Consider the following 24,812-nt stretch of genomic DNA (forward strand, 5'->3'; position numbering starts at 1 on the left):
GTGACACAGTCTTCTAAAGGTTAAAGGGAGCTGCCTGCTGTTATTGAATGCTAATGATAACCTTTCAGAGTTTGAGACCCCTGCTAACACAGACCTCCTCCCATTCACAGGGTGAAAAAGGCAGCAAAGGCTTCGCTGGATTGCCTGGCTGTCCAGTAAGTGTGCAAACTCCCTTCATCCAGCAGGGAGCGCATCTCCTTATAGCACAGCTCCTCAGCACCTACAGGGTTAATCAGGGCTGCAAGGAGAAAAAGACAATGCATAACATTCAGAATTTAAAAAGGGAAGTAAATCAGGAGAATTTAAATTGGAATTACAGGAAAATACATTTAGTGAACTTCTACACACACACACACACACACACACACACACACACAGACACACACACACACACACACACACACACACACACACACACACACACACACACACACATCAACACTTTATTCTTAGAATTCATTCAAACATTCAGTAGGATGTTTAGAAAGGTCTTAAACTGAACTGCCATATTCAAATACTTGTATCCTGTTGAATCATTTTTTTTTCTTTGCAGAAGAAACTCCTGATTTCTGTGAAAAAGCTTGATAAATCCCCAGAAACCTTAGTCACAGACACTGACTCACAAATCACTTTAGTGAGATAACGTGTGTCTCTGTCAGTCACACGCTTGAGCAATCTTTAGATGGAATAAAGTCCGGGTTTTGAAATAAAAACAGTCATTGGTCCATGTGTACTAGCAAGCAGCATTCATCAACATCACTAGACGCAGATATAACTCTGTATGTACTGTAGTAACCTTGTGTCAATTTCCCCACATGAAATACATTGTCATCTGAAGTGAAAACATACATGATCCCTATTAGAAATGGGAACAATATTAACATATATACCTAACCCATACAAATATGTATGTGTACATATATACATTTTCAGACACTTCATTTATATCATCTTAAACATGCCAATACAAAACAACAATTCTGATATTATATATAATATCAGTTGTTATACAATGTAATGTGATTTATTGCAAAAACATATATAAACACATAGTTTATGTTGTTTTGATCCATTGTAAATAAAATATATGTAGCGCCCCCTGCTGTCCTAGATGTATCTATCCTTCGGAATGCTGGACGCTTGAACCCAGATTCGTTTATTTGCCAATCGACATGATATTACAATCAATCTGTGACCCTTGGTTCCACACCACCTCTTGCAAAGTGCAACTTAGATCTCTGCAAAACTACTATCAATCAACCACAGCTACCTATCTGCTCCATTAAAGTGACCACACTATAACTGAAATATACAATGGATTTATTTAAAAGGGAAAAAATAAACAGAAATAATTAACAAAAATCAAATCAAATTAAATATGAATTCAACCAACTTCTGAATAAATTACAATTTTCAAATGCAGTGTTTAATTTACTCTTCTATACACAACAATAGGCACTTAAAGGGTTAACCTTTTAAACTTCCATCGAAATAAGGCTAATGATTCTCCTTTAAATTAACTCAAATTATACACAAAGTACAAATTTGTTTTCACTAAGTGTAAATCAACATACCACTGAAATTCTGGTATAGCTATGTAAACTCAGTACATAAATAAAGTAGGCCTATGTAAATGAACTTCAGTTTCAGTCAAGAATATAAGCTGTAACCCTTGATTAATATACCCAATGAATCACAGAGTATGAAACCGTTATATCTTCCACTAATTCAAAATAAACAACTTATTGTGGGCCCACACACACACACACACGCACGCACACACACACCCCCGTTGCAGGCCTGAAACGTTGCTTGTGTGCGTTGAGGCCGAATGAAACGTAAAATGGCCGCTTCACTCAATAAGAGCTCAAATAAAATAAACAAAGGGTACCTGAATGTAAATGGCAAGGGTTAACGATTCCCGTCACCCGTCAGATCGATCCACATGAAACCATCATCATTTAGGAAGCTCTGTGATGTTCCCGCGACGCCAGAGGAACTCCTAACCACTCGGCGATTAGGAGCGCTATCTGGATTCCTCCTCAGTGGCTCCGTCACTCTCAATCGATGCAACAGTTCTTAGCAATCACTTAGATCACCTTTGATGCTCTCACATACACACCGATGTAAGGGATAACGTTAAACTTGAGTAAAGTTTCTCACCAGTAACATAAATAGTCCAATTTACTGCGATAGCGATCAAGCAATAAACTAACAGTTCTTCCGAATCGTCGTGTTGACTTCGTTGTGTGATCGTGTTGACTTCACAACAGAATACTATTCAGCTTAACACTTAATGCAGTAAAGACTATATTTTTACACAAATAAAACAGCGCGCTCTGTTATCATGCCGACAACATCTTTTTTTTTCCTTTCTCCTGCCCCTTCGCTCACACTAGCCCTGGCCAATCACAGTTGCCATAACTGATATGAGGCGGGATCAAACTGTTTTTATCCAATAACCTTAAACCAAATACAACTTACTGACAAGACCATTTCTGAACAGGTACACTTTGATTCAATAATAAACTCGCATCACCAAGCAGCGCATTTCTGCATAAAATAAACAAATAAATAAAATGCAAACGTTAATAAAGAATAATCATGTAGAAATTAACCCAGGGTTACATCCTCCTCCTTCTGAAATTCTCATGTCCCCATGAGTATACGGACCTTAAATATAAATAATGAGTCTATTCTCAGAGCTAGCACATATTCTAGTACTCCTGGCACATTTAGATGGGGGTTGATACTTTTTTGAAGGGCAAAGTTCAATCCTTGAGGGATCTATCAGATGAATAACTATTCCTCTGTGCACAACGGTTACGGGTCTCTCACTAGGTTGGCCTAGTTCATCGTAGCTTAACTTAGACACAGGTTTCAGCTTCCTTTTAGGACGATGCCCCATGGGTTCGGGCCCCAAGTCCGATGCATTTTCAAAGCTATTTTCTCCTTCTTCTGAAAATTCTTCCTCCACTGAGTCTACAATCGGATGCATATTTTCCCTGGAATCCTCGTTTTCACAGGTTTCCTCCACCATTTCCTCCTCCCCAGAATATTGAGATTCACTGTCTGTGTGGGCAGTTACTTCATCTTCTTTAACTTCAAGCTTGTGCTGGAGATCAGGAATTAACCGGGTCCATTGTCTAGACCGGTCGGGAGAATAGTACCCATAGTTTTCATCTTCACTTCCTGAGGAATTATCAGCAGTTACAGAAGTTTCCAATAGCCTTTCCTCTCTCAATGTTTCTTTGTGCTCTTTTGTAGCTCTAGACCTAGTGACTGGCCTTTGAGGAACTTCTTGTCTCCTATCTGGTTTGGGCATTCTCACCGATTCTCCAATAGGTAAGAGATGATCTCTATGCATTGTCCTGACTCCTCCAGTTCCTTCCTCTGATTTGAGTTTGTACACAGGCAAATTGTCAAGCTTTTCAAGAACAATGTACGGGGCAGAATTCCACTTATCCTCCAATTTGTGCTTTCCTGTGAAACTGAGATTTCGAATAAGCACACGGTCTCCTTATGCTTTGATATTTCACCTTTTGATCATAGAGACGTTTGTTTCTCTGATGATTCTTTAGTGCAGATTCAGAAGCTAGTTGGTAGGCTTTCTGAAGATCTGTCTTCAGTTCTTCGACATACCTCTGATATGTCTGTCCTTCTCCTCCTCCTGAAGAAGTACCAAAGCACACATCAATTGGCAAGCGGGCTTCTCGTCCAAACAAAAGAAAGTAAGGTGAGTACCCTGTAGCATCATTTTTAGTACAATTGTATGCATGTACTAATTTGCTGATATGCTGGCTCCATTTTTGCTTTCCTGCAGCATTCAAAGTTCCCAGCATGGAGAGTAGTGTCCTATTAAATCGTTCAGGTTGTGGATCTCCCTGAGGGTGATAAGGTGTCATCCTTGATTTCTTGATCCCCAGCATTCCCAGAAGCTCTTTTATAAGCCGACCCGCAAAGTCTCTCCCTTGATCTGAATGTATGCGGGCTGGAAGTCCGTAATACATAAAGAACTTCTCCCAGAGAATCTTTGCGACTGTCACTGCTTTCTGGTCCTTACCTGGGTAGGCTTGGGCATAGCGTGTAAAATGGTCAGTGACGACCAGGACATTAGCAATCCCTTTGGAATCTGGCTCTATTGACAGGAAATCAATACATATAAGTTCCATTGGCCCATCACTAATGATATTACTCAGAGGAGCACGTTTCTGAGGCAATGTCTTTCTGGCTATGCATCTCCCACATGTTTTGACATACTTCGTAATGTCAGAAGTCATTTGTGGCCAGTAGAATCTATCCTTCAGAAGCTCTGTAGTCTGCTCAATTCCCAGATGTCCCGCATCATCATGTAACGAATGCATAACTTGTTTATGGAACTGTTCAGGTAAAACAAGCTGTTTTTTCTCTTTTCCACAGGGACTGATGAAAACTCTGTACAGCAGCTTATTCTGGATGACCAGCTTAGGACCTTGTCTCTGTAATAGAGTCATCTGTGGGTTAGCACTTGCACCAGTTGTAAGTACCTTTCCTTCTTCCACATCTATCTTTACTGGTCCAATGACTGGATCTTTGTCTTGAGCCAACTCAAGGTCAGCATGTGTCAACTGTTTCGGAGTTCCCAGCTCCAGCTGTGTAAAACATGCATAAACAGGCGGAACAATGCTTGACTCGGCTCCCAACTGATCTACCAATCTGGAGAAAGATCCCTCATCTTTGTCACTTGTCACCTTCTGACAGATTGCTTTCACTCCTGACTGGAATATTTCCGTCCAACCATCAGGTGACCCACCTTCCAAAGGATAGCGAGACAACGCATCGGCATCGATGTTATAACGTCCTGGCTTATATTGAAGACTAAAGTCGTATGTAGCCAATGCCGCCAGCCAGCGATGACCTGTGGCGTTCAACTTAGCTGTAGTCAGGACATAAGTGAGCGGATTATTGTCAGTTCTAACTACAAATGTCACCCCATAAAGGTAATCGTGAAATTTATCTACTACGGCCCACTTTAGTGCCAAGAAATCCAGTTGGTGAGTAGGATACCGTTGCTCAGTTGTACTCAGTTTCCTACTAGCGTATGCAACTGGTCTAAGTCCTTCCGGATACTCTTGGTTCAGTACTGCACCTAGATCGTTCCCACTTGCATCCACATGTAAGACATAGGTTTTGGAAGGGTCAGCGAATGCCAAGAGAGGGGCATGGGTAAGACAGTGGATAATGGTTTTAAAGCCCTCAGTGCAATCTTTGCCCCACTGCTCACCAAATGGTTTTGACTCTTTGAAGTACTTTCTCTCTGTGGTGACCTTTCCACCCCCTTTGGCTGGAGGATACCCTTTGGTGAGTTCTGTCAAGGGTCGCACAATCCCAGAGTAGTTTTCAATAAACCGTCGGTAAAACCCACAAAATCCTAGGAATGACCTTAAGGTTTTTACATCTGTGGGCACCTTCCACTTAGCGACTGCTTAGATTTTCTCCGGGTCAGGAGCAACACCATCAGCAGAGACAATATGGCCCACATATTTGACCTGAGACATACAGAGCTGGCACTTATCCAGTGAGATTTTTAGACCATACTCCTCCAAACGGTCTAAGACTTTCAGAAGTCTCTGTTTGTGTTCTTCTAAAGTGGACCCAAAGACAATAATATCATCAAGGTACACTATCACTTCTAGCAGATGCATGTCCCCAACTGCACGTTCCATGAGTCTTTGGAATGTTGCAGGCGCTCCACTAACTCCTTGTGGCATCCTTTCAAACTCATAGAACCCTAAAGGACATATGAAAGCAGTCTTCTCCCTATCCTCGTCGGCCATGGCTATTTGATAGTAGCCGCTTCTCAGGTCTAAGACTGAAAACCACTTGCTTCCTGCAAGACAGTCCAATGCATCATCTATGCGTGGGGTCGTGTACTGATCAGGAAGAGTTCTGCTATTCAAAGTCCGATAATCGATACACATGCGTATTGCTCCACTCTTTTTACGGACAATTACAATTGGGGAAGCATAAGGATTTCGGGATTCTTTAATATTCCCCGCAGCTAACAGGTCTTTTAGGTGTCGACGGACATCATCAATGTCAGCTGGAGCAATTCGTCGAGATCTCTCTCTAAATGGCCTAGTGTCACTCAGACGGATGCAATGCTTAACGTCCTTTGCCAGTCCCACATCCCATTCCTCCTGAGAAAAGACATTACCCCTCGCAGACAGTTTCTGACGAAATCGATCTTCCCACTCTTTTGGAATGGTGGACTTGGTAAAGTCAAACACATTTGGATGAATTGCCTTGGATTTTGTCTGGGTAACAGATGCCACAGTCACTGTATCTGTAGGATACACATGCGCTACAACCGTTCCAGATGGTATTGTTACCTCTTTGCACGTCTCGTTCTTAATCAACACTTTGAATTTGTTCTCTTCTACAGCAGAAGAAGGCAGTACAACTGGAAGAATGAACAGTCCTGCAGGCAGCATATCATCTGAAGGGGTTTCTACCATAAAAATTTCCTTCTCCAGCGGTTTTTGCGACTCAACTGCACAAACAGCACACATTTCTCCTTTTGATGGTATGACGCAAGCACCTGGACCTGCCCACTTTACTTCTCCAGCAGGTATGTCAATTCTTGTAAGTGATTCTAGTTCTGAGTTGTGAAACTGAATCCTTAATGTGTGTGCTTCCTCTGTCTTATGACCATTGTGCCAAGTCCAATCAGACGTTGGAAAAAACTTGCATTTGTCCCAATGATCACAGGCACTTGTTTAGGCCCTTCAGGCTCTGGACAAACCAATGGAAGAATGGAAACAGTCTCTTCCACGCCCATGACAGAAGCAGGGAAAGAAACATCCACCAAGACATATCCCTTGTAGGGATAACTAGCTGTGCTAAGGCCCCAAATAGACAAACCAGACAGAGGCTGAATGAGTACTGATGACAGGTTTTCAGAGTACCATGGCTCAAAGATGATAGTGACCTGCGATCCACTATCTAGTAAGGCTCCACAGGGCTGACCATTGATCTTCATAGTGATCGTCAGAGCTGGACCCACCAACCCTACAGGAAGACTACTTTTCTCAACCACAACTGTCTGGCTTTTGCGGGAAAAGCTGGCTTTATCACTGGTGTGTTTAATATTACTCTGATCCGTTCTTTCGTTTCTAGCCTTCCGTAATGATCGCACAAGCTTCTGTATCACCAGACAGTAATTCTCAGGAGCTTTGCATTTCGGAGCAATGTGGCCATCTTCCCCACATTTGTAACAGAAGTAATCTTCTTTAGCCTTTTCAAATCTAGGTTTCACAGAAGTATCAGCTTCCTCCAGTGATCGTGGATCTCTTGTCGTCTGTGGCAAATGCCTAACACTCAGTGAAGCTAACTGCTCTTCTAGTCTTTGCACCTGCTTCTTTAGTGAGTGTACTTCTGGATCCACTGATGTGTCACCCCCTCTCCTACTTGGTATGGGCTTTGACTCCAACATCACCTCTGGCACAATTACTTTAGAAGGTCCTTCTGCCACTTTTGTCCGCAGCTCTTCAATCTCAGCTTTCAATTCTCTCACTACAGCCGAACTACTCTGTCTCTCTCGTGGCCGGGGAACTGGCTTTACAGTGAAACCCAGACTATGTCTGGCAGCTTCGCTTTCTTCAGCCTCCCTTATCTCATTCAGAAGAGTTAGAAAAGTAGGTGGCTTTTCTCGTCTCTCCCTCAATCTCAGCTGGAGCAACAACAAGTCAGATTCAACAGCTCCCCGAATTAGCTGCTCAACTCTTGTTTGGTCCAAATTCTTCCAGGGTAACCCACCTTTTTGTGCTACTTTGGTCAGAGATTTCTCCATTCTCTTCAAGAAATCAGAAAGAGCTTCACCAGGATTCTGCCTCAGTAATCTGAAAGCAAAATATAAGTCTTCTCCTGATTCAGGAGTTCCAAAAGCTCCCTCCAAAGCCTCGAGATACTGAAGAGAAGTTGCATCTGGGCTTGAAAATCTTATAGCCTTCACAACATCCAGGGCTGAACCCTTCAAGCTCTCAATGATACGTCGGCGCTTCTCTTTGTCTGAGCATTCACACTCCACGATCATCATTCTAGCTTGATCCATCCAACTCTCCAAGGCCTCTTCCCCTGTTGGAGTAGGAACAGTACCTGAAAAGATCCTCAAACGTCGGTATGCACCTCCATCACTGACAGGTTTTGAGGTTTTTTTGAGCAATTCACCCACCGCACGGATTATTGCTTCTGGAGAACCTGCATTAGAGCTGGGCGTCGAAAACATAGCTTGAAGATCAGTGAAAGACTTTCCTTCTTGTGTTAACAGCTTTGATAGTTTCTCAGCAAACCCAGCAGGCGCGGCCTCAGCACTTTTCGCTACAATCATCTTCCAAGGTGCCCCACCCCCTTCAGGTATCACTTCTTCAGGCACGCGAGAAGGATCAACCACTTCTTTACACTTACATAGCACAAGTAAAAACCCTGGAGTAGGCCCTTCTTTACAATCCCTGACTCTCACTCTTCCCAAAGCTTTGACTGTTTGCATAGTTTCCTCAATGAGTGGCCCCTCCACATCCGCAGGCACTCCCAACAGTAGCACATCATGTTTCTGATCAATTATTGCTTTCTGACACCAATTGTCAAGTTCAGCTTGTAAGACAGAGTAATCAACATCCATAATTGCCTGATCCACATAAACTAAACTTTTCTGCAAGCAATACTCTCTTAGCAATTTACTGATTTTCAGGCAGTATACTGAACAAGGATCAATCCCGGACGAGCCCCCACTTTATGAAGCGCCCCCTGCTGTCCTAGATGTATCTATCCTTCGGAATGCTGGACGCTTGAACCCAGATTCGTTTATTTGCCAATCGACATGATATTACAATCAATCTGTGACCCTTGGTTCCACACCACCTCTTGCAAAGTGCAACTTAGATCTCTGCAAAACTACTATCAATCAACCACAGCTACCTATCTGCTCCATTAAAGTGACCACACTATAACTGAAATATACAATGGATTTATTTAAAAGGGAAAAAATAAACAGAAATAATTAACAAAAATCAAATCAAATTAAATATGAATTCAACCAACTTCTGAATAAATTACAATTTTCAAATGCAGTGTTTAATTTACTCTTCTATACACAACAATAGGCACTTAAAGGGTTAACCTTTTAAACTTCCATCGAAATAAGGCTAATGATTCTCCTTTAAATTAACTCAAATTATACACAAAGTACAAATTTGTTTTCACTAAGTGTAAATCAACATACCACTGAAATTCTGGTATAGCTATGTAAACTCAGTACATAAATAAAGTAGGCCTATGTAAATGAACTTCAGTTTCAGTCAAGAATATAAGCTGTAACCCTTGATTAATATACCCAATGAATCACAGAGTATGAAACCGTTATATCTTCCACTAATTCAAAATAAACAACTTATTGTGGGCCCACACACACACACACACGCACGCACACACACCCCCCCGTTGCAGGCCTGAAACGTTGCTTGTGTGCGTTGAGGCCGAATGAAACGTAAAATGGCCGCTTCACTCAATAAGAGCTCAAATAAAATAAACAAAGGGTACCTGAATGTAAATGGCAAGGGTTAACGATTCCCGTCACCCGTCAGATCGATCCACATGAAACCATCATCATTTAGGAAGCTCTGTGATGTTCCCGCGACGCCAGAGGAACTCCTAACCACTCGGCGATTAGGAGCGCTATCTGGATTCCTCCTCAGTGGCTCCGTCACTCTCAATCGATGCAACAGTTCTTAGCAATCACTTAGATCACCTTTGATGCTCTCACATACACACCGATGTAAGGGATAACGTTAAACTTGAGTAAAGTTTCTCACCAGTAACATAAATAGTCCAATTTACTGCGATAGCGATCAAGCAATAAACTAACAGTTCTTCCGAATCGTCGTGTTGACTTCGTTGTGTGATCGTGTTGACTTCACATCAGAATACTATTCAGCTTAACACTTAATGCAGTAAAGACTATATTTTTACACAAATAAAACAGCGCGCTCTGTTATCATGCCGACAACAACTTTTTTTTTCCTTTCTCCTGCCCCTTCGCTCACACTAGCCCTGGCCAATCACAGTTGCCATAACTGATATGAGGCGGGATCAAGCTGTTTTTATCCAATAACCTTAAACCAAATACAACTTACTGACAAGACCATTTCTGAACAGGTACACTTTGATTCAATAATAAACTTGCATCACCAAGCAGCGCATTTCTGCATAAAATAAACAAATAAATAAAATGCAAACGTTAATAAAGAATAATCATGTAGAAATTAACCCAGGGTTACATATACACTGTTGCCTTATAGGTAACATTTATGATAAAAACATTTTCTTGGGCAATATATTACATTTCCATATGGGCAAAGACATTTAGGAAAGACATTTATCTTTTTGACTATAAAACTAGGTTTTTATGTAGCTTACATCACAATCAGAGTAGTATCTATCTGGCACAAAAATTGCACACACAATAAAATGTGACTGAAATCAATAGAGTTTTGTAATACTTTGCTTGTACTTGTTGAAAAAGTAGCTTGTTATTAGGAAAACCCTCAAGTGCTTGCTTGTATGAACTTGTACACATTAGTGTAGTCTGAACCGTCCGATGTGAAATGTCCTGCTTCTGGTGACGTGTCTTTACGTGATTCAGTCTGCAAACACACGCCAGGCTTGGGGTTTCCCTGGCTGTGGCTTTGAAGAGCTTTTCTTCCTTTCGCCGCTGTGAATATTGAGCCTGTCTGTGTGTTTAAAAACAGACCTTTTCTCTCTCTCTCTGATTTTATCATTAAAAGTTTCCTCTTTCTTGTTCCTCCTGAACCAGGGTGCAGTGGGTCCCAGAGGCAGCAAAGGAGAGGTGTGTAGAATTACACGGCTCACTCACATTTAAACCATTCCTGCCTATTTACACAAAAAACAAGAGCATCTCCGCCTCCTGAAGGAAGGAACATGGGACGGCAGAGCACTTCTGAGTGCTTTGAAGCATGTCGTCCACAAAGTGTTTACATTTGACAGTTTGACACTTATACGCAGCTGCTTTCAGCGTCGCTGTCAGAGCCCTGTAAACTAGAGCAAATTCCTATGTGCATTTATTATTTTCTGTTCGTGGGCAAATCTGTAGCAGACAAATGCAAATCAGTTGCTTCCTTTACAAGAATGTATTATTTCTCCAGAGAAATTGAATATGTCTATTAAATATTTCTGCAGTGTTTGTTTGCTCCACACTAGACCCAGAATGTCATATTTGTCTAAATAAGACAAATATTTTGATTTGAGATTTAGTCTTTGATGTGAACAACATTCAACATTTCATTTTGCTCCTCAACAAGCATTCAAATCTGATTTATGTTTCTGTCTATTTGAATATGATGGCATATTTTCAGACGAAAAGCTTTAAATTACAAAAGCTGCCTTGGAAACTAGCAGCACACAATGGGTTTTAATAATACATTTTCACCTTTTCACAATTCAGTAATCACGGCACATCATTACTTCAATTTAATTATGTGTCTCGTTTAAGTGTGCTTTTTGGAATCTACTAGAAAGGTACTCCGGGTGAGAGTGGGGTCAAAGGTCCTGAAGGAAAGAAGGGAGACATGGGACACATGGGTGTAGTCGGATCACGTGGAGTCCCCGGTCAGGACGGTTTTCCAGGGCTTCCCGGCGCTCCGGGCTTTCCAGGGAAGCCTGTGAGTATTCTTACATTTCTCTACACGATAGCAAATACAATTGTTGTTATAGCCTTTCACAAGAAATAAACACATTATACACAAAGTAGGGCTAGGGCTGGAGCAATGTCAGGATGCATCATTTGAGCTGATTCATGAAAGAAACCACAAGACCTGAGGTCAAGACTGTGTACTTGAGTTCCTTTCTTATGTTTCTTCCTTTGTTATCTGTGAAGCCTTTAATTTCTTTGAAAGCTGTATGTGTTTTTCATGTAGCGACGCCATCTAATGAGTGACTCAATATGTGTTGCAGGGTAAGCCTCCCTCTGAGGAGTACTTAATAAAACTCTGTGGGGACATTTTGAGAAGTGAGTATCCAACCTTGTTCAAGGTCATTATTCTCTTGAGAACAAAGAGCCCAAGGAACGTTTCCTTTTCCCTTTTATAATACGAACAAGCCTGATATGTAAAGAGCCGAGAATAGCATGGGGCTTCCAATTAAAGCTTTTAGATAAAAGCAAAGTTCACTAGAAAGGAGCTTTTGTTATGGAAACTTGCTGAGCTACAGTATCAGTGTTTTTAGTTTGCTTTGAATTAAAGGGGTCATATGGAACATTCTGTTAGCATTTTAGTTTTTTCCCCCTGTGGTCCACTTATAAATCTAGTGAGCTGCTGGCCTAACCATCACAGAGACTTAAAAGTGACTGATCTGAAATGATCTACTGTACTTTGACAGCAACTCCAGAGATGTTTTCTTTTTTTCATGAGGAGATGACATTCTCTCCAATGGAGTCAATTCCAATCACATGTTTCCCGATAACCAGCCATGTTATAGTCTTGACGTCACTGATGTAGGAGATATATTATAGTTGATTTGTTTGCTGACACCACAGAAATGAATTCGAAACACTGGAAACAGTATTATCACTGACTTTCTTAAATGCAAAATAGACTAAACCAAAGTGAATGTTTAATGGCAAACAAGCTGAAGATTATCTGGAGTATGATGCTACTGTATTCATTTAATTAAAATAAAAGTACCGACATACACATTTAGAAAACAGGCCTCTACATACATTTGTGCAAAATCCCCATACATCTAAACATACAATTAACTCTAGTTTCCACATGAAAGGAACACTAGAACACAGTACAAAGATTTTATGTTTTTATGCAGTTTCTTGCCCAATACTATGATTATGAGTTCAAAACTCTTAAACCATAGTGCACTATTTGTAAACTAAAACATGTTGATGTTTGCATCACATAACCAGCTCCAAATGTTCAGCTATTCTAACAGAGTAAACCCGGTACAGTGTTACACCTGTGCATCCCATGAAATATGAGTCACGATAAAACAGCTCAAAAACTTTTATCAAGCTTAAAATATTTGTTCTCATGCTAGCTTTAGTTAACACCATTGGTTAGGTTTAGCATAGGTTTTATGCAATTTTCGAATATGACAAAACAATAACTATTAGACTTGTGATTTTTCAAACTGCTGCCATACATACAATGACCAATGCAATAAAACATTACCAGATTCACTTTTATCTATTCTGAATACAACAGGTGTTTCCACTTTGTTGTAAAATGTGCAGGAAGCAACAACATATGATTTTGTAAAAGTGTTGCACAGGCACATTTTACAACTGACCTGGATTCAAAAATACATACCATATATAAACATTCAGTGAAGAAATTTCAATATTGACTAAATTATATTTTAATTCCAACTTTTCTCTTGCTTTGTCCACCATTAATTTATTTTTTACTTCACTTGACTCCTGGAACACAGCAACTATTCGCTTACTGTAGTCTCATGTTTGATGCGAATTACAGCCAATAGTTTAAGATAGTTTTAAGTTTGTACATAATTCATGAACTCGTTCATCACAAGAGTTGTACTGGCAAATGACGACTTCTCACTTCTCTGTCAGTGTTCAGTAATCTCCACTGTAATGCCTCTCTATCAGATCAGCTGCCACAGCTACTGCAGACGATGAGCCCTCAGCGCTGTGAGCCCTGTGAGGCTGTTAAAGGACCCCCGGGACCCCCGGGACCCCCTGGAGCTCCAGGGCCTAAAGGGTCCAGCGGGCCCCAGGGATATCCTGGCAGACATGGCGCTCAGGGATACTCGGGGCCTCCGGGCATCCAAGGACCTCCAGGAGTCAAAGGTATCAGAGAAGTCTGGATGTAACACTTCTAGATTATGTAAATGGTTTGGCTTTGGGTTTGTATTTTAATTGCATAACATGCTTGGCACTCTTGTAGGGGACACAGGCCCTCGGGGATTTAAGGGCAGTAAAGGAGAGAGCAGACAAGGATACCCAGGGCCTCCTGGAGACACAGGTACAATCACATTACTATATTATTAATCCTCATAACACATTCTGGTCCGTTTTGATCCAAAAGAGATACATAATAAAAAAAAAAAGATATTAATAAGGGGATGAAACTACCCTTTTCAGTTTTTTTTGTGATGTAACCCCTTCCCCACCCCCAAACAACCACAACAACAACAACAACAACAACAACAACGAAAAAAAAAGAAAAAAGACCCAGGTATTTATGGAGTACCATAGGGTGTCAAAAATTATTTCTGTATTTCTAAAGTTATATTAGTGTTAAAAAAAAAATTGTTGATAATATGTTTATTCCCCATATCTCACACAATTTGGGGACTGAATTTTGTTGTTTAGCATGAATATATTTTTTTGTCGAACCATTGTAGCACGACATTTTCATTTATTTTTGGAAAGGCATTAGTAGGTTTCATAAATTTGGACTGTTTTTGTGCAATTATTAGTAAGAAATTCAAAGTAACTTAATTAAACTCCATACTGATGTGACATATATTTCATGTGATATACTGTAAGTTTATATATATATATATATATATATATATATATATATATATATATATATATATATATATAAATTAAGTACATTAAATTAATGAAGTAATAACAGGGTAACATTACATTATAACTCTTTTATAAAATATTGATTCTTCTGGTCCAAACAGAGTTAAAATGTGAAAATAACATACAGATTTTGAATGCATTGTAAGGGTTAATGTAATGTCTGCCTGTGGTTTGAAAGATGTAAATGCATGTGGCACAGATGCATATGCAGCGTTTAAGAAGGAATCGTGTCTAACTGTCAGATTGTGTGTTCCTGCAACACCAACAGGGATCCAGGGTCCTCGCGGCAGTGATGGCATTGGTATTCCGGGTCCTCCGGGAATCCCGGGTAAATCCGGGGCTCCGGGCATCCCGGGGAAGCAAGGTCCTTCAGGGCCAGCCGGAGTGTGCGACATGTCCATCTGCTACCAATCCTATGACCTCAGGGAGGAGCGCTACAGCAAAGGGCCCGATTTCTAATGTGAAATAACAGCTCAGCTCCCGGACTGCCAGAAGTGCCGCAGCAAATCCAGAGGAATTTACTCACAAGGCTTTGGAGGTTTTCTGTGCATTGCTATGGTGCAATGAAACATCAGGGGCCTGAATGATGTGAAACTTAAAGATGTGAAACCTGCCTTCTGAGGCACGAAGAGTTGATGCGTAACACCATTAATGCAAGGGTGCATGCATACGGTCATTTGCAAAATAATACTACAAGTATATTAATGTGGATAGATGTTAATAATCATAATCATTAATATATATCACTGTTACTTATGAATATAAATGATTAATTAACTATTTTGCTGTCAAACAAGGAACCTGATATGAGATGCCATGATATAAGTTTGTATGTGGTTTGGTAGTAATCAAGATTAAGAATAAATGGCTTTATTACTTCAGGGACAGACATAAAAGGGAAAAGCTTAATGTTTCTGTTTGTTTTGGCTAAAAAGACGAGTTTAGTTTTGATTTCCCCAGTACTTGGCTGAGAATCTTGGCTTGGACAGCTTTCTAAGGCACAACAGCCATCATTTTTTCATATTCAGTAGTATTACTAACTGTGCTTTAAATTGCTGGCTGGGCTGATTTAATAAATAGCTATTGTTTTTGCATTATTTACATATTTGTGTACTTTTATTTTTTTGCACTGCCTTAAGGGAAGGTAAATTCCATACAAAATGCTTGTTATGTTTTCCTCTAGTTAAATCTTGAATAAACTATCACATTTTACTTCTATAACATTTTACTCTAACGTTCAATTCTAATCTGTTGTTTTATTCACTCGTTTTATTTTCCTTTAGTTTCATATAATAAAAAAAAAAAATTCTGGGAAACTTTTACGACATGAGTAATTTATCTTTTAGAGCTCTAGTGTTTGCTAAGAATGGCTTCGATGAAATAAAAGGTAATGAACACTTTGTGGCTGGTCTGTGGTTTCATGATAGCGATCATAAAGTATTTTGTCTAGGCTTTAAACGCACGTCAATTCTTGAGAAAATTCTGATGTCACGTAAAAAAGGAAGTAGTTTCAAGATATGATTCAGATTTTTTGCAGCTGTAGACTGACACACATCCTCTGCTGCTGCTCCACCTTACAGCCAGCACTTTGGGGTAAGTCTTCAAATCTCTATTGATTATCTGTGACTCTACTGGGCCACAAAAAACAACATAAGAGTACATTTATATATATATATATATATATATATATATAGAGAGAGAGAGAGAGAGAGAGAGAGAGATTGCTGAGTTATCAGTGTTTTTAGTTTGCTTTGAATTAAAGGGGTCATATGGAACATTCTGTTAGCATTTTAGTTTTTTTCCCCCCATCAGCTGACAGCTGAATAAATAAGCTTTCCATTCAACTGTGGTTTGTAAGGGTAGGACAACATTTGAAAATCTGGAATATGAGGGTGCAAAAAAGTTGTCAAAATTAAGTTCTTAGCAATGCATATAACTAAATGAAGTGTTTATATATTTATGGTAGAATATTTACAAAATATCTTCATGGCACATGATCTTTACTTAGTATCGTAATGATTTTTGTCATTAAAAAAAAACAAAAAAAAACAAATTGACCCATACAATGTATTGTTGGCTATGGTAACACTTTATTCATGATTATTTATTGATCGTCCACTTTACACATTCTGCTAACAGTAAATACCTTTGCATCTATTTGTCAACTAGCAGTCATTAGAGTAGTAGACTGTCTGCTTAATATCTTCTAACACTTTATTTTGATGCATCCACAACATACTGACTGTGAGAAACTTTACAAGTGTATGTCAGCTTCTTCTACTAACCCTAAACCTCACCTAACAGTCCACTCTGAGAGTTAGTAGACATGTAGTTGCAAAGTTACTTTTAGTTAGTAGAATGTCTAAAGTAGACTATCAAATTAAAGTGTAGTGTTTCATGGTCACATTTATCCAGCCTTTAATTCTAATAAACTCGCTCAATCCTGCAGGTTGTTGGTAACCACAGAGATGGAAACGCCCAACACAACGCCAGACGTTTATGAAGACTATTCGCTGATGACCAGTAGATCCATTCACTGCAACACCATCGCCATCAGCAATTTCTCACAAAATTTTCTTCCACCCTTCTACTACGTCATCTTCATCGCCAGCTTACTGGGTAACGGAGTGGTTCTGCTCATCCTCTACAAGTTCGAAAAGCTCAACACGGTCACAAATATATTCCTCATCAACCTGGTGGCCTCCAACCTCATTTTCACCCTCGCTCTCCCGTTTCAAGCCGTTCACTATTCAGACCAGTGGATCTTCGGAGAAGCTCTTTGTAAGCTGGTCAATGTCGCAGACTATCTGGGCTTCTACAGCTCCATCCTCTTCCTCACCCTCATGACGTTCGACCGCTATCTGGCCGTGGTGCATTGTGTGGTCGCCAACAAACAACGTAGAAGCTGCTACGCTGTCGTGCTGTCCGCAGTCGTCTGGATCATTAGCATCCTCGCTAGCCTCGAACCAATCATCCATTTCACCGTTGAAGAGTATCCGATGGACGGACTGGTGTGTGAAGGCTCCAGCGATGCTCAGTGGAAAGTCTTCAGTCTCTATAATCAGTTTGTGTTGTTTTTTATCCTGCCGTTGACTGTATTTATCTACTGCTACTTCAGGATAACGCTGACTGTCCTGGCCACGAGGATGAGAGGCAAACATCGCACTGTGTGGATCATTTTCATCATCGTCCTGATGTTTTTCATATTATGGAGCCCGTATAACATCATCATAATGATCAATGAGTATTCGGATTCAAAACTGTGTAATAGCAGCCTACTGTTAGCACAGTACATCACTAGTAACATTGCACGCTTGTATTTCTGCATTAACCCTGTGTTTTACACCTTTCTGGGAAGCAAGTTTCAGAATCATGTACGACGAATGTTAGTGAGCCAGGTCCCGTGTTTATCGGATCGGATCAGCATCAGCACAAGTAGCAGAATACTAGCATAAGACTGAATGATAGTTATATACGGGGATGTGAAAAAACGGCTGCGTTACAGTGAGTGTGTTGTAGAATAAAAGCAGGAATAGTCTGAAAGCACATTTCTTTACAGAAAAAGTGCAATGAATTAGCAAAAGAGTTGTTGATGAAGTTGATGTATATACAGTATAATAAACTGGTGTGATTTTATTGATATGCATGAAGATTTGTGAGTTTAGCTTATTTACCAATTTGCTTGTGTGAGTGAGTTTGTGTGATTCAGGGTTATTATAGTCAACTAAAATTATAACATTTTATTTATAGCTAGTTGCTAAGGCAACATTTCTTATTTCTCTAATTTTATTTCTTATTTCTGTGCAATGATAAACTGTAACTAAAGCTAAACAACAACAACAACAACAACAACTCAACCAACCAATCAATAAACAATCACAAAAACTTAAAGTATATAATAATAATAATTATAATAAAGGAATTCAAATCACAAAACTATAAAATTACTTAAGCTTTAAAAAAAAGAAAAAAAAAAGAATAAAATCTATATTAGTATCCCATTGATAATTAAATAACACTGGAGTGAGTAGCTTGAACAATTAATGCAGCATTAAAACGTTAACTGCATTAAAACTATTTCAAAAACAGTTGAATCTAAAGAACGCAGACAGGGTTTTGCAATCTTATTTTAACTGGACACACAAGCCGTGTCATTTGGAGGGCTCTGTAGGTCGCATTTGTCAGCTGTATATGTGAACAATGTCTCACTTCATAAAGGTAACCATTATAAAATTGACTGTTATTCGTCTTGAGGCTTACATTTCTATAAGGTCTTTCTTTGGAAGAGAGCAGTAATGACGTATTCTTGTGGGCCAGTCTGTTTGCATTATGCCGGTTCCTTCAACATAATCCCAATATTTTCCATTCATTTTTGGATTATTAGAGAAAATAAGCTTTGCGATCAACAAAAGGTTATGATTACTACACATTTTGTTCGTTATGATAATTACCACAATTTTCAGAACACAGTCAGAAGACATAAAAAGGCTAAATGTAGGGAGTAAACCACAATTGACCAGCATTACACTTTAAAAACTTTTTCAATCTTCATTTAAAATAATTTTCTCTGAAAGTGTGTTTGAACAGTTTGAGATTAGAAGAATACATTTTCTCCAAAAAAAATGTCACGCTGTGTGATTATGAATTTGGTGGATCAAAAATGATTTTCTCAGTTGGTTTGGAGAGTTTGTAGGATCCATCTTTCATCACGGCAGAGTAAAAAAAAAGGTGCATTAATATTGAATAATGGTAGTATGACTTTCATATGACTGAGCAATATGATTTCTGCTTCATTTGTTACTACATGGCTTGAACAGCGTTAACTTTATGTAGTTTTTCCTGAAGCGTATCAGAGCGACTATTTTAGATTTGATCAGAACATTGTTGAAAGCCGAGGAGCCGAATTTCACACAGAGACCCAAGACAACATGGATAATCATAAATCAGATCCTAAAGCCAGCCAGCCTGAAGTAAACCTAACCCACCAACTAGCAGCTTTGAACAGCTTGCAACATTAACACAAACGAACACTTATTGATAATTCCAACTCAGGAAGGAGATTTTCATATTTGGGGCAAGTAACCAAGATTGATGGTTAAAGAAACACACAGCATGACCATTACATATAAATCTATGAAAGAAATCATGAGCTAAAGACTTCCACGGATTGACTTCCCCTTATCTAGCAGAAAATGACCAGACTGAGATCCCTTCTAAACCCTTTTGCCCTTTTTTCCTCAAGAACACCTTGTTACGTGCACAGAACGAGACAAAGGGACTGCCTTTACACATATATATGCACAAGAATGATGCTAAAAGATTTATGAGCAACTAATCATTTCTATTAATAGCTCCATATCATCTATGTAACCCACACAGTTGACTATCATGTCCTAATCACTAATTGTGTATGTCATTTTAAATAACTATTGAATAGTTTATACGTTTATAGTCGTGTTTGGTATGCATGTGTTTGAAAATATTTTCTTAAAACGTATCTATCAATCGATTCTTTGTAAGATGCACTGCATTCTTTTCAGTGGTTTAATGTAATGAAGTAAAAATACTTAGTTACAGTACTTAAGTATTTTTTGGGAGTATCTGTACTTTACTTGAGTTTTTCTATTTCAGCCAACTTTTACTTTTACTCCACTACATTTCCTAAATAAAATGTATACTTTTACTCCGATACATTCCCCCTAAGTATATTCGTTACCTACTACAAAATAGTCAGAAGAACACAGACTGCAGGAAAGCAGGTTTGACGAATCAGTGGTCTGTCGTTTGCTGGTTAGACTCCTAAAACACCTTTGCCCATGTGCAAACAAGTGAGCGTTTCACACAACCGCTGATGATTTCATTTTTCATTCAACTCGAGTCAGGGGTGTGCGATATACAGCGATATATCACCAAATCATACACAGTGCATGCACATTGATTTAGTCTATTAAAACTAAATATTCCAGACATTCTAAATTATAGATGGCAAAAATGCTTCTATATGCTTTTTATACTATATTATATTATATATAATATAACATAACAAAAACGTGCCAGGGTCACATATTGTACCCGCGTTTTAGGACATTTCACTTTGAAACTGCTACAAAATGTGCAGTAAGGTACGTAATTATGGTGTCGCCAAAATGTATTTAGAGGCACATATTTCGAATAAGCCTGGGTTGGATGATTAAGATAACATGTTGGTTTATGTATTGGGAGGAGAAACATAATAACACCCCAATGCCAAGACAATGTCTAAATGGTCAAGAGACAATTTGTGATGTGTCCAACAGACAAGTTTAAAAATTCAGGACACCAACAAATTTTGCTTTTGCCACCACTGCTTTTTGGTATTTTGCCGGTGCTCTGGTTTACATGCCACCTGATTCTACACCATGAGGATAAAACTCATCTAGTCTCATCACACTTAAGTCTCTTTTTTTCTTTTACTTATTGCCTTTTATTTTTTTCCATTGAGAGTTTGAAGTTCTTTCCAACGCAGACTGTGTTTGCCTCAAAACTTCAATCCAATAACTCCACAGCATTCATCAGCCAAGACGTCAATTCAAATGACTACCGAACCTCCAGCCAATCAACAACTTTGGGAAACCCCTTTCTGCAATGCAAGTACCTCGAGATTCTAACTGGTGCATTTATTGTAAAGCTTAATAACCACATTGAGGAACTCAATGCGAGGGTTAATTAAACGACTGATGGTTTTTCAGGTCTAAACAATTGCATATATTGCTATGAACCTGGGATTTCACATTTTCACTATCTTAAACCCATTCTATCCTCACTTTCTCTCTTTCTGAAACTCGTGTGAATGTATAAGAGCATATGTTTATGTGTTAGATTAGTTTATATGTCTTAGAAGTATCCAATAAAGTCTTATTTATATTGAAGAGAGAAGTATCATGTTTTGTGCTTACAAGGTAATGTCTTAAACTGGCGATCTTGTTACTGTTCTAATAGATAGTGTTTTCACTATACTTTAGTAGCATTAAAGAGTTGATGTTGTACGACCCATTCAGTGAATCGCTGGCTGATTCAGTTGATCAGCTGTAAAACAGTGATTCTGTCCAAATTTCCTATAAAAGATAAATAATTCTCTTTGAGCTAATTGACCTGTTTCTCTTACATTCCTTTTGAACCATTAGAATTCAAGGTTTTTAATCTTGAGAACAAACTTATTAAATGAAGTGGTCTTCCTCAAGGCCTGATTCAAATTGCACTCCCATGATGCATTTGCTTTTCTGAGATCTTTGGCATCACAACATGTTCGGAAAGTCAGCTGCTTTCACAGATGATGAATTCAATTTGAAAGCATAATATACTGCTTTTGACAACTCATCCAATTTAGATATTTATGTTTGCTTTATATATTTATTTATTTATTTATGTTTTTTTTTTTGACATTGGAGTTGCTTTGTTTCAGTTTTTTTTTTCAGTATCACTATTTTTTTTATACATTGTCCATTTACATTATCATTTGTGTTAACGTTTTAACATTTTTTCTTTCAGTAGATTTTTATATTATTATTTTTTTTAAATATAGTTTTTATTTGAAAAAAATCTTTCAAATCTTTATTTTATCAGTTAAAGTTATAGTATGTTTTTATTTGAATGTTAAATAAATAAATAAATAAAACATCCTTTTATTATTTTGATAAATAATGAATCTATATTATAAAAAAATCTGCATTATGTCAATTTAAATCATTTCTATATCCAAATTAGCATTTAAAAACACCAAAACATTTAGTATTCTGGACATTTAGAACACATTAATTTCACGGCAGGCTTTAAATGAAAACCACTGTAAATATGACTGAAACCAAATGCGAGCACATCCCTCATCCAGCCGCACTTGTAATGCAGTGGCTGTGCAGAAGCAATAATGCGATTAGTTCTGGGCTCCTGAGGGGCCTCCCACCGACAGCGCTACTCTGTGTGATTGCATACGGACCCCAAGGAGCTTTCGCCTGTTTGTTCAGATCCTCCCCCACTTAGCGGGAGAGCAACAGCATGCTGGGAATGCAGAGGAAAGCAGAAGTTTAGGGCGAGTCACTGGTCAGAATAGTGAAGTTTGGGTGAATGACACATTGTCATGCACTCTATGAGGCTTCCTCACAGGGAATCAGTGGAGGGTGGGGAACCATGAGCTACTTTTCCAGAAAAACAATTATATAGTGCCACCCACTAATATTGGCACCCTCTGTAAATTTGAGCAAAGGTGACTGTGGAAATAAATCTGCATTATTTGTCCTTATGATCTTTCATTAAAAAATAAATAAATAAAATTCTCACAAAATTATAACCTATCATTGAAGTTAAACAATTGAAAGTGGGGAGAAAATCTCATGATGAAATAAATGTTTTTCTCCAATGCATGTTGGCCACAATTATTGGCACCCCTAGACATTCTTATGAGTAAAATATCTCTAAAGAATATTACCACTTTTTTTTTTTTTTGCACATCAGGGTGACTATGAGCATGTAATTGTCCAGCCATGACTTCCTGTTCCACATAATTATAAATATGAGGAACATGAAGGCCAAATTCCCTTAATCATCCATCACAAGGAGTTAAACCAAAGAAGAGAGTTCTGATGTGCAGAACAAGATTTTTGAGCTTTACAAATAGAAAGTGGCTGTAAGAAAATAGCTAAAGCATTGAGAATCCCAATTTCTACCGTCAGGTCAATAATTAAGAAATTCCAATCAACTAAAGATGTTATAAATCTGTCTGGAAGAGGAGTGTGTCTATATCATCCTAATGCACAGTGAGGAGGAGAGCTTGAGTGGCTAAAGACTCTCTGAGGATCACAGCTGGAGAATTGCAGATTAGTTGAGACTTGGGGTCAGAAAGACTAAAAAAAAATAATCCAAGAACCCCTACATCAGCACATGTTGTTCGGGAGGGTTTCAAGAGAAATCCTCCTCACTCATTCAAAAACAAACTCCAGCATATTCAGTGTGAGACACAGCTGGAACTTCAAATGGCACAGTCTTCTATGGTCAGACGAAACAACAAAAGAGCTTCTGAGCAGCAAACCCACCAGATGGGTTTAGTAGAACAGGAATAAAAAGTACCCCATGTCTAAGGTTAAATATACTGCTGGATCTTTAATGTTGTAGGCTTGTTTTTCTGCCGGAGGTCCTGGACATCTTGTTCAGATACATGGCATCAAGATACCAAAAGATAAAAATCTAAAGCTAACTGCCTCTGTAAGAAATCTGATAATGGACCGTGGTTAGATGTTCCATCCAGACAATAAACCAAAACAAACATCAAAATCAACACAAAAATGGCTCACTGAGCAAAAAATGAAGCTTCTACACAGTCCTATGTCCTGAACCCTGTAGAGAATGAGTGTGAACTGAAGAGAAGAAGCATCAACACGGAGCTGTGAATCTGAAGGATCTGGACAGATTCTGGATGAAGGAATGGTCTCTGAATTCTTACCATGTGTTCTCCAAACTCTTCAAGCATTACAGGAAAAAACTCAGAGCTGTTATCATGGGAAAAGGACGTTGCAATAATTGGGTGCCAATAATTGTAGCCAACATGAACTAGAGAAAACATTTACATGTATACATAAAAAACATATGTAACAATTGTGGTCCCCATGAACTAGAGAAAGCATTTACATGTATATAAAAACATATGTAACTGTATGTAATATATATACATAGAATAATTTTATTTTTTTAATTGTCTCCCCTAAAATAGGGCAAATTGAGCCACTGGTCATATTTTTATTGGCCTAAAAATCAAACTGCAATGGTGAGGCTACTCAACTGTCAATCTCTCTGTTAAATAAATACTGAGCTGCTTCCTCTCTTCATTTCTCCAAGCTTTGTCAGCTGTCTTCTTCAGTACATCCAAAACATGCTGCATTTTTTATTTTTTTTTTGCTTTGAAACCCAAGGTCTCTTTGCCTTTCTCCTCCAAATTCTTCAAAGAAATATAGCCCAACCGCCCTCAGATTTCTCAATAAATGCTGTTTCCTGCATGCAGTTACACAATTCACTAAAACCATGACAGAATTGTTCCCTTTTTCTCAGAAATTGTATACTCTTTTATAGTTTAGATCTCATTACATAAACTCATTACGGTTGCACTTTATTTTACAGTATGTGTGCTTACATGTACTTATAGTGTACTAACAGTGTATTTATCCAA

General features: G+C 38.7%; 3 protein-coding genes across 3 annotated transcripts in view; 2 read left to right on the top strand and 1 right to left on the bottom strand.

Annotated features, from left to right (window-relative positions):
• LOC132115851 (collagen alpha-1(XXI) chain-like) overlaps positions 1-15,766 on the top strand; it is a 50,433-nt gene extending 34,667 nt beyond the window's left edge. Inside the window, exons 24-30 of the mRNA XM_059524226.1 lie at positions 111-155; positions 10,850-10,882; positions 11,568-11,714; positions 12,007-12,061; positions 13,670-13,870; positions 13,968-14,045; positions 14,889-15,766. Of these exons, the coding sequence (XP_059380209.1) occupies positions 111-155; positions 10,850-10,882; positions 11,568-11,714; positions 12,007-12,061; positions 13,670-13,870; positions 13,968-14,045; positions 14,889-15,079 (750 nt within the window). The 3' untranslated portion in view covers positions 15,080-15,766. The remainder of the gene's footprint in view (positions 1-110; positions 156-10,849; positions 10,883-11,567; positions 11,715-12,006; positions 12,062-13,669; positions 13,871-13,967; positions 14,046-14,888) is intronic.
• LOC132115850 (paraneoplastic antigen Ma1 homolog) lies at positions 6,655-9,972 on the bottom strand. The gene has a single exon (XM_059524225.1). It carries the CDS (start codon positions 8,657-8,659, stop codon positions 6,662-6,664), a length of 1,998 nt encoding a protein of 665 aa, XP_059380208.1. The 5' UTR covers positions 8,660-9,972; the 3' UTR covers positions 6,655-6,661.
• A 1,298-nt stretch (positions 15,767-17,064) lies between the features above and the next one.
• LOC132115656 (C-C chemokine receptor type 1-like) lies at positions 17,065-18,253 on the top strand. The gene has a single exon (XM_059524069.1). It carries the CDS (start codon positions 17,089-17,091, stop codon positions 18,073-18,075), a length of 987 nt encoding a protein of 328 aa, XP_059380052.1. The 5' UTR covers positions 17,065-17,088; the 3' UTR covers positions 18,076-18,253.
• Positions 18,254-24,812: the final 6,559 nt, after the last annotated feature.

This window comes from Carassius carassius, chromosome 35, assembly GCF_963082965.1.
Source record: "Carassius carassius chromosome 35, fCarCar2.1, whole genome shotgun sequence".
NCBI lineage: Eukaryota > Metazoa > Chordata > Actinopteri > Cypriniformes > Cyprinidae > Carassius > Carassius carassius.